This window comes from Nanorana parkeri, unplaced genomic scaffold (assembly GCF_000935625.1).
Source record: "Nanorana parkeri isolate BGI_ZX_2015 unplaced genomic scaffold, ASM93562v1 scaffold227, whole genome shotgun sequence".
NCBI classification, from domain to species: domain Eukaryota; kingdom Metazoa; phylum Chordata; class Amphibia; order Anura; family Dicroglossidae; genus Nanorana; species Nanorana parkeri.
Genome location: NW_017306495.1, coordinates 172,012 through 182,290, shown reverse-complemented (window position 1 = coordinate 182,290; position 10,279 = coordinate 172,012). Strand labels below are relative to the sequence as shown.

General features: G+C 45.9%; 1 protein-coding gene across 2 annotated transcripts; it reads right to left on the bottom strand.

Annotated features, from left to right (window-relative positions):
* Positions 1 to 2,226: 2,226 nt before the first annotated feature.
* DYNLRB1 (dynein light chain roadblock-type 1) lies at positions 2,227 to 9,588 on the bottom strand. Of its 2 annotated transcripts, none has more exons than XM_018556181.1 (4): positions 9,577 to 9,588; positions 5,334 to 5,409; positions 4,356 to 4,523; positions 2,227 to 2,393 (listed from the first exon to the last, which is right to left on the bottom strand). In XM_018556181.1, exons 1-4 carry the CDS (start codon positions 9,586 to 9,588, stop codon positions 2,350 to 2,352), a joined length of 300 nt encoding a protein of 99 aa, XP_018411683.1. In that variant the 3' UTR covers positions 2,227 to 2,349. The 2 variants fall into 2 exon arrangements, with proteins under 2 accessions (XP_018411683.1, XP_018411682.1); XM_018556180.1 differs by lacking the exon at positions 9,577 to 9,588 and adding an exon at positions 6,538 to 6,611.
* Positions 9,589 to 10,279: the final 691 nt, after the last annotated feature.

Below are 10,279 nucleotides of genomic sequence, written 5' to 3'. Positions count from 1 at the left end.
TTAATGGCGACTGAAGGGAACGCAAAGCAACATGGAGACATTTTCACTATTAAAAAACAAAAACAAAAACCAGAAGAAACAAAAGTTTCCCACACACACTTAATCTCGCTAGAAAAAGGTCAGAAGCTCTTTATTATAATAATACATATTAATAAGGTTACGGTCCACATATAGCATGATTACCCCCCCCAGGTACAGCTATTTACTGTGGGACTTGTTAGGTTCCATACTACCGGCGCTCAGTCTGGACCTCAGAGACCTCTAACAGTGCATGTCTCTCATTATACTGGGGCACAGGTACGCTGTTAAGTCACTAGTATAATGTTGGCCATATAGCGTAAGAGGGGTAGGCAAACTCCGACCCTCCAGCTATGGTGAAACTACAAAATCTCATTATGCATCTGCCTATGACTGTCAGAGTCTTCCAATGACTAATGGGATTTGTAGTTGTACCTCAGCTGGAGGGCTGGACTTGGCTTACGCCCGGTGTAAGACTTTATGTTCAATTCACAAAACTTTAACACGATGGTAGGGATCTTTATTTTTCGTGTGTGACTTTATTTTCCAATCTCAGCTGAAAATAGAGATCACTTTTTTTAAAATAAGGATCCCCAACCTCGTTATGTAAAAGGGAGAAATATGTTTTTGTTGTAGAACGCACAACTCTTCACTGTTGTGTTTGTGTCCCCTGGAAAGAGATTCCCGCCCTCTACTTGTCCTGGTGACCACTGTCAGGCCCCGGGGGCGGTTTGGCCGTGCGGATCCACCAACATGAACAATCCCATACATTGCTATAGGGACCGTTCATGCGACCGCACAGCTCAGCACAATCCGCCAACCCCCCCCGACCCTTTTTCTGCCGTGCTGATCAGTGCAGTTTCAATGAAAACACGCTGATCAGCGCGGTTTTGGGCATTTTTTATTGCGTTTCAGCGCTGAAACGCAATTAAAAACTCAGAAAACCTCCCTTTTGAAATCAGATAATTGATTTGATAAAAGGGAAATCCAAACATTTGGAGTTGTCATCAAAGCAAGAGGTGAGGCTTAAATCTTCCACCTTTTCCTGTGGCAACTGCTTTAGGCTGGCCATACACCTAGCAATGTTCTTCATTCAACCCGCGTGCTGAACAAAAAAAAAAATGTACTCGATTCCTCCATCAACACTAAAAGCCTGTCGATCAAGGAATCGACGCTGTTTGCATTGTATTCTGACAGGCGCTGCCGTCCCGTCAGAACACCCGATCAGAGCGGGCAGCGCATTGGCTGCTGTCTCTGATCGATCGACAATTTTCGAGCCGGCTCCTTCGGTCAGCACATCAAGGAATGCCGGCTAAAAGGGTGCCAACAGCCCCATGCACTGTGCGAATTCCGGTCAGCACATTAAAAACAGGCCGAAATTCGACCAGTGTATGAGCACCTTATGATGGGAATTCTTTGGAAAGACCTCTAGTTGCACCTCTAGAACAGGAAGTAAGGGTAAATCTCCCCAGAGTGACACAGACAGCAAAGAATAGCTTTAAAAAACTTAGAAAAAAAAAGGTTTGGGCTTGGCATACACTTATACTGTGTGAATTGAGTCTGTTGTGTCTGAATTCATCTGTCAGATTTACAAAATAAATTAGTAGTAGGGAGAAGGCCTAAGTCCACTTAGGTTATACGCGGGGAGTAAACTCTGCATAATATATACATCTGGTGGTCATTTCGACAGATCAATTATAAAGTAAAACTGACTGTGTGTGGCCAGCATAATAGAGCAACACAATCCCACTCGTGATGGGAACTGAAAAGCATGCAGTATAAAGCCCGGGACACACCGCATGCGAAGCCGTGCAGAGCGAAGCAAAGTTGTCAGGCACGGAGCTTCGCATGCAGTGTGTGAGCGGAGTGCAGTCAAATGAATGAATGCATCTTCCGCCAATCGGCTCGCGCGTAACAACCGGATGGGGTTCACATCGTGACACGCGGGTTTATCTGCACTAGCCCATTGGCTGAAGATAACATTTTTCATGTCAACAAGTTCAGCGATGCGAGCTCTCGCAAGCTGACGTGCCGGAGAGAAAATAACATGACACACTGCACAGGAAGGCAACGCGCCACCGCGTGCAGTGTGTCACAGCCTTAAGGGGCCTGGAGGACTGGAGCTGACCAATGTACTGTATTCCTCTTTGCACTAGGCATCCATGACAGCAGGAGTGAGAAGTCAGCGTATAAAGCTTTAATGTAGTCTTGATCTGTCAGGCCTTTGTGTTCACCTTTTAGATGCTGTTTTAGGCAGGTCCACAAACCAAAAAAAACATGGAGGTGTGCTCAATAACAAAAAAATGAGGATTGCTGCTGTCAACGGAGGGATTACTCTGATGGCTGCTGGATGACCACTAACATGTAGTCTTTATCTGGAAATAAACAGAAAGGTAAAAGGGTTGTTAATTGTTAAAGGGTAATTCCACTTCCAGTCCTTCCCAAATATTCCAAATACACTTTAATGGGAGGTTCCACAAACACTCTACTCTCTTATCTCAGATGATGCGTCAATTATGACATTAAAGTGGACCTTTACCCCCTTTCACTAAAAATCACAGCAGCATGCAGCTCTGCGTGCTGAATTAAAATCCTCTTACATCCATTAGTTTATCAAACTTGTTTTTCATTTACTTGCAAATTCATCTACTTCCTGGTCCACTTCTGGCACAAATGATGCAATGTTCCCAAGTGTTGTATCCTGGCAAGGTTACATCAGCAGAGCAATGCTGGGAAATCTCATGAGATCTCAGGGAAAGGCCTTTTCCTCCCCTGAGATGATGTGCGTGGTCACATGTCCTAGTCACATGTGCCAGAGTTCCAGGAAGTAAAAGGAGAGCTAGTAATCAGCCCTTAGTTAACATGGCCACTGTCAGAAGACTCGGGAAGAAAGGAGAAAGAAGGTATGCGAAGAATAAAAAGCCGGCGATTATCTAGAAGTATGTGTTTGTAGATTGTCATTACTAAACATTTCTAAAGGTGTATTTGTTGTTATGTTAAAGATCTGGGTAAAGGTCCGTTTTAAGGAGATCCTGTTATGAACTTAAAAAATGGGAGGTAAAAGCTATGCGCCTCTGTACTTGTTAGCAGATTCCCTAGTCCAGTCCCCTCCTTTCATGCACACCATAGGTCTCTCTTCTTCTGGAAGAGTCTAATTACCATCTGTAATGGCCCAGCTCCTCCATTTCTATGTAGCACCTTGGGGAGGAACAACAGAGAGAACTATAGAGTGTCACTTGAGTAACAATTCTGAGTCTACTGGGGCTGCTAACATCACATCCAAGATGGCAACATCCAGCAGCAGTCTCTGGGCTTTTGGGTGTCTTCACTCTGACTGCCTTTAGCGATCCCTTAAGATTCATCTCTTCAGGGAAGCCTATCCCACCTCATACTAACCACTGAACCATCACGTTCTCAAACAGTTCATCCCCACACAGATACCTCCTCATGTATCACTCCCCCCTCCCTTTTAGATTGTAAGCCCTCTGGGCAGGATAGCATGCATATGTACTCGGTACTTGGTTTGGGCCCCTTTTGCAGCACTTACTGCAATTACTTTTGCACGATATTCTAATTATTCGAGTTTCACCTGTAAATCCTGTATAATAATATTTCACAAGGGGGGCTTTTACAGGTACATAACATCCGTAAAATATATTAAATGCACATCATAGGGTAAGATTTTTGTTGAAACACATGTATTGGTGACAGGGTCTCTTGAATGGCAACATGCTAGTGCAAACACCTGCCCTACTATGGCTATAACTGAACTGTGTGTCTGCGCACAGCAGTGATTACAAATCTATACCAGACTACTGCAGTTTGTAATTCCACTTGCTCAGCTTTGGCGTAGGCCAGGTCACATGTTAGTTACAAAAATGTGAAACTACAAAACACTTGCCTTTTTCTAGCCATATATGTAAAGAGACTCTGTGACTGAGGGACGGTGGCCAAACTACTGCAGGTACCTAGAGGTGGACCTACTGCAGCTAAACCTTCCTGCCACAACGGCATCTCGGGCTAAGCTTTAGCACTTCCTGGACATTAGTACTGGGCATTGAGACTGTCCATCGTAGTAATAAGCCAATATGAATGAGGGAGGGCTTTACAGCAAGCCCCCCAGAGTTCAGAAAGCTATGTGGAAGTGGTGATCCCCTGCATGCTAGATCAGCCTAGCATAGGCTGGCCACAACAGGAAGGTATTGGAGGCTGCTGCAGGTCACCACACTTCACACCACAGTCTGCCACCCCTTCCCCTCATGACAGAGCTTTTATGAATACCTGTAAAGTACAATCTGTGACGATGTTGGGAGATGTATGCTGTGTAGGGATCTTACCTGGAGCTATCATGATCTCATTTTTCTTTGATCGCACCCGGAGGAATGTCAGATCATTCTGGGGGTCAATATCCCGCAGCGTGCACCTGGCTTTCATCACTAGCTGATGCATTAGACCTGCATACTGCGCCGTAGTGGCGTTATCCATAGTACTCTTGATGGGAATTCCTACAAAAGAGAAAAGTGCGCATTATTTAGAAGCATATTTGCAGAGGAATAAAATGATGATGAAAGTTTTCTTTCATCAAATGTGGAGTCCAATCTGTGAGCAAACACAGATCTATAATACATTTTCTCCCTAGGGCATAAAGCAAACCTCTAGTGTTTTTATATCACCAACCCCTCAAAGTGTGGGCAGGGCTGGGGCAACACTAATAATAGACCAACATTTTTAGCAGGTGATCTTTGTGCCAGTAAGGGCTCCCAGAAGCCCACAGAGCCTTGTTCTGACAATGTCTATGTGCTGCTAAGTCACACATGTTTCTCACACTTAGTGGGGATTGCTGAGCAGGCTGCATGGCACCCCAGTGAGCCACTTGGTATTGTTACGTCCAGCCACTGACCCCACCTACTTTGGTAGACCACACCTACTCTCCAGCCTCCAACCCCATCTACTCTCCAGCCTCTGCCCACCACCTCTCCTCCAGCTTTTGACCCCACCATCTCTCCACCCTCCAAACCCACCTACCCTGCGAACCCACCTTCTCCACCCTCCGAACCCACCTTCTCTCCACCCTCCAAACCCACCTACTCTCCACCCTCCGACCCCACCTACTCTCCTCCAGCTTCCGACCCCACCTACTCTCCAGCCCTCCGACCCCACCTACTCTGTCTCACTTGACCATAAACATTGCTCCCCTGCGATGCAGTATTGGTCTGTGAGCTCTCACAGACCTGTAGCTAGCAAAGACAAGGAAACCATGTTCATTACCCATAGACTGACACTTTTCTCATTTCATTCACTTCCTGTCCGCTCACCTTCTGTGTTAACAATGATAATTCCTTGTACGCCTTTCTGGCCCTGGATTCTCTTTAATGTTTCTTCAACGTCCGCCTATGAAACAGAAAACAAGTATGAACCTTATAATGAAGCATATGAAAATGTGACTTCCTCCCATGATGCAGTGCTCGGGTCTAGTGGCCATACATGACGGAGGGGTTGCTGCTCCCGCTGTGGCCCGACACCGTTTATTTTACCGTCAGCTGTGATAGAAGAAATAGCAGCATGCGAGTGCCAGAGAGGAAAGTATAAACTGGTCAGGGACGATATTTAACTCTAAAAAGGGTAGAAAAGCAATTTTACCCTCCAAAGGAGCTGTGCTTCTGTCCATCCAGTCCTGAGATTTACATATCTCAGTGTGGAATACAGTGCTGTCCGCTTTCCAAATACAGCCTTCTGATTGGACAGGGAGAGTGCAGCAGCAGACTGATGAGATCATCCCTCTGCTCTCTTTATGAGCACGCCTCTAGTCAACAAATATGTATGCAGCACACCCGATTGCCCTCAATACTGCCCGTCCCTCTCCCAGCCTAAGTGCTGCTGTACGTGGCATAGCAAGGGGCTAAAAACAAGTCAAATTCAGGTACGTAAACTATTGGAGAGATATCCTCTCATTTCCTGTTGAGTCTACAAGACAGGAAGTAGAAGTTTTTTTTCCCTAAGTCTACGGGGGTCGAAAATGTGCGATTCGGTGCATGTATTTTTCATTTTTTTTGGAGGGGTGAACAGGTGCCATTGAAAATAACAGGATTCATCACAAAGAGCGTTCTCAGGAAACCGCCCAGCAAACGCTGAGATGTGAATGGGAGGCCTAAAGCATAATCACTGTGCGCCATGCAGTAAAGACTGCATGGATGTTCTAGCATGGCAGCCTCCATATTGCCCCCCTTTAAATGGAAGGGGGTTCAAAGGTTCCTCATTGCAGCCCACCCCCACTACACATATGAATTTCTACAACATAGCCTCAGCTCTGTATGATAATGGTACACACAGGCTATAAAGAAGATGGTGGACCAATCACAGGAGAGGCCGGGTGACGTCACCGCCCCTAGCAACTATCCCCTCCAGCTCGATTCCTTCTCTTCAATAACCGAGCAGGATCCCCCCCAGCGTACAAAACCTCTAAGACGCTCCCCGGTAACGTTACCGCCATCAAATATCTCAACCCGTCGCATCACTCACCATGACCGCCGCCTTCCCCGTCTCCCAGTGTCACCAGATTGCACTGAGCATGCGCAGAAAGAAGCGTCATCCAGCGGCCGAGCCCTTGCTTGCCCCACCCTGATGTCATCCTTGGACAGCAAACAACCAATAGCAGCTGCTGGAGGGAAGCGCGTAGAGCCGATGTGTCTCCGGCGCAGGAGCCATTTTGTCGAAGCCAACGTACACGCCCTAAACAGGTTTGATGCTGGCAGAATGGCTGCTATTAAAGCCAAACTCCAGGTAAACAGTAAAACACACAGCAGGTCAAATACATATACAGAAACTACCTGGGATCTTTTAGACATTTTTATTCCAGAGATTGTGGGAAGAGTGGTGGACGGAGCTATAGGAGGTGATAGAAAGGGCCTGGTTTGAAGTCTGCAGCAAGGTGGGTAGTAGGGTTGCCACCTGTCCTTCAAGTGAAACTTGAACACTCTAGCGCCACCAGCCGCAATTTTGTTTTGTGGAGCATATAAAGGAGAGAGAGCAAGGATAGGCAGCCAGAGGAGGGAGTAAGGTGACTGGCTATAGAGGACTACAAATCCCAGCCATACATAATATGAAGCTACATACTGTGTGTGGTTCTGGGTTGATGCCCTGATGTCTCCACTGGCTATGCGGCTTTTTGTGACTCTTAGGTGGGCTATGGGGCTCTCAGGTGGGCTGTCTTGGTTGTGGTGTCTCACCAGGGGTCCAGAGGCAGGCAGCGTAGTGTCAGGATGGAGAGCGGGAGCAGACTGAAGAACATCTCCAATCTGCTCTGTGATGAATGAAATGGAAAGCGCTTTGCTCTCAGTACTTCCTGCTTCAGAGATGCTACAAGCCCGTCTCAAATGTCGGAGAAACAGAAAAGCTAAAGCACTGCGCACTGTTGGCGCTATATAAATCCTGTATAATCAAGCACAATCTGTATTGGAGGACGGGAGAGACATCAGAAGCCTAAGAACCTGTCACCTCCAAATGCTATCACATAGAAGCTTGTTGCGATAGCAAAAGTAAAAAATAAATAAATGAAACCAACCTTGCCGCTCCAGCCATCCAATTCCAATGAACATGTGCGCGTAATGCATGTACCTGTATGTAAGCGGAGGGAAGGGGGGCTGCCAGGTAGGCTGTATGTGACCCTTATGGTTCCTAAATGCAGCCCTGCTTGTGATGCTCCCTGCCCCTCCAGATAGGAATAGAACACGTTTTACAATATGATGATAGCGCGATTCACACAGACAAGGATTCTTTACATTGTTTTTTAGAGCATAGAAATAAAGCTGAACAATTTTATAATATTTTTTATTAAAGAAAAATTAAAACAGTGCAGAAAAATATACAGAAAAGAGACAAATAATACAACAGTAAAACAAGAAAGGGAATAGGAATGAAGTTACTTGGCAAAGCCTGGGTTCTTTGGGTTCCAGCAGAGTCCAATCAATGAAGCTTAAACTGATATTAAAGGCAACATTTTTTTTCCCTCCCCCCCCATGTAAATGTTAGCACTTACCTTAAATGATGTCTCTTATTCTGGTCTTCCTCTTCTTTCCCCATGTTTTCATGTGTCCCTCCAGCGGTGCGACGTCACTCCGATCCAGCGGTGTCTGCAGGCGGGTGCACGCGTCCATACAATTACCTTGCGTCTCTGCTAGTCTCCCGGCCGAGAATCGGAACTGCGCATGCGCCCGCCCCAAGATCCTTTGTGGCCGTACGAGCAGTTCCTGATTCTCGGCGCGGGAGCGAGCAGCGATAACGAGGTAAGTTTAAAATGATTTCAAGCGGTTTTTTTTACACTTCTTGCCTATATCTACTGCATGCTAGCAGTAGATATAAGCAAAAAAACCCGGAGAGTTTAGAACCCCTTTAAAATAGATGTGAGATTGGCTCTCTAGCAACAAGTCGCCAGATGTTCTTTTGTTGATGATAAAGGAGAGCTTCAGCACCTTTGCGCAGCAGCTTTTTGTGGGCCTTCTAGAGTAGGGGTAGCCAACATTGGCCCTCCAGCTATTGCGGAACGACAAGTCCCAAGATGCATTGCAAGCCTCAAGACAGCCACAGACATGACTCCCAGAGGCATTATGGGATTTGCAGTTTCACCACCACTTTGTTCTAGAGCAGTGGTGGCGAACCTTGGCACTCCAGCTGTGCCAAAACTACAAATCCCAATATGCATCTGCCTCTGGGAGTTATGTCTGTGGCTGTCAGAGCCTTGCAATGCCTCATGGGACTTGTAGTTCCAAAACAGCTGGAGTGCCAAGGTTCACCACCACTGTTCTAGAGGGCATCACCGAGCCAGCCTCCACCCAATCGGAAAGGCCCACGGGTGTAAGACTTCTGTTCTGTTTAAACTTCTACCCTTCATATTCACAGGGAGGTGGAGCAAGGGAACAAGAGAGGGAGTTCCTGGGGAGGTCCAACCTTGCATACTCTATTACTCAGCCATCATATTTACAGTATGCAAGCTTGGACTTCCCTCTCTTGCTCCACCTTTCTGTAAATATGAAAGTTAGAAGATTAAATATGATGAATGAGTAATAGAGTATGCAAGTTTGGACCTCCCCATCTTCCTCCACTGTTCTACCTCCCTGTGAATACAAAAGGTTTTAAGTCTATTACTCATCCATCATGTTTACACTTCTAACCCTCATATTCGCGGGGAAGGTAGAGAGGGCGTTCCTGGGGAGGTCCAACGTTGCATGATCTATGATTCACCCATCAGATTTACATTTTTAACCTTCATATTTCACAGGGTGGTGGCGCAAGGAAGGAAAATAGGGGGTTCCTGGGGAGGTCCATCCTTGCATACTCTAAATATGATGGATGAGTAGTAGAGTATGCAAGGTTGGACCTCCCCAGGAACTCCCTCCCTTGCTCCAGCTGCCTGCAAATATGAAAGTTAGAAGTTTAAATATGATGGGTGAATAATAGGGCATTCCTGGTGAGGTCCAACCTTGCATACTCTCTTCCTCCCTTGCTCTACCTTCCTGTGAATATAAAAGTTATAGGTGTAAACATGATAGACTAGTAATAAACTTGTATCTTCATAAACACAGGGAGGTGGAGCAAGAGAGGGTGCTTCTGGGGAGGACTAACCTTGCATACTCGCTCTTCCTCCCTTTGAATATAAAGGTTATAGGTTTAAACATGATAGACGAGTAATAAGCTTGTAACCTTTTCAATCCCAGGGAGGTGGAGCAAGAGAGAGCGCGTTCCCAGGGAGGTCCAACCTTGCATACTACATTACTTGTTCATCATATATGAATGATAGGGTATGTGAGGTTGGTCCCCCCCAGGAACTCCCTCTCTGCCTCCTTTGTTTCACCTCCCTGAGCCCCCCCTCCCTCCCCTTTCTCTACTCTTTTATTTCTAATCGGTCAGCTATTTTCCTGCCCCTCTTTTTCTATTCTTCGGTTGAATAGCTCTGGCACAACCAGTTCTTGTTTAGGCCTCGGTATTTCTCTATTTCTCACTAACCTTAGACCATGAGCACTCCAAGCTACAACCCAGCTGCTCAGGGCACACCAATCGAGACTCCATAGAACATACGTTTATGTTAGCCTCCCTTATACTTTGCCTTGTAATGGACCAATATTTTGGTTTGCCACCATTGCTGTATCGTGCTCTGGTATATTTTCCTGAAACATAATGCAAATTTATTGTAAAAGAATAAAAATAACCCAACACAACAAAACTGAGCAAAAATCTTTTAATTTTTTTTACATTTGAATTTTAACAA

What these genes read in the sequence shown, in the direction of transcription:
- DYNLRB1 (XM_018556181.1), bottom strand. An exon ending in TATCATTGTTAACACAGAAG is followed by an intron (nt 4,524 to 5,333) that starts GTGAGCGGACAG and finishes TCTCTTTTGTAG; the next exon opens with GAATTCCCATCAAGAGTACT. An exon ending in TGAGATCATGATAGCTCCAG is followed by an intron (nt 2,394 to 4,355) that starts GTAAGATCCCTA and finishes GTTTATTTCCAG; the next exon opens with ATAAAGACTACATGTTAGTG.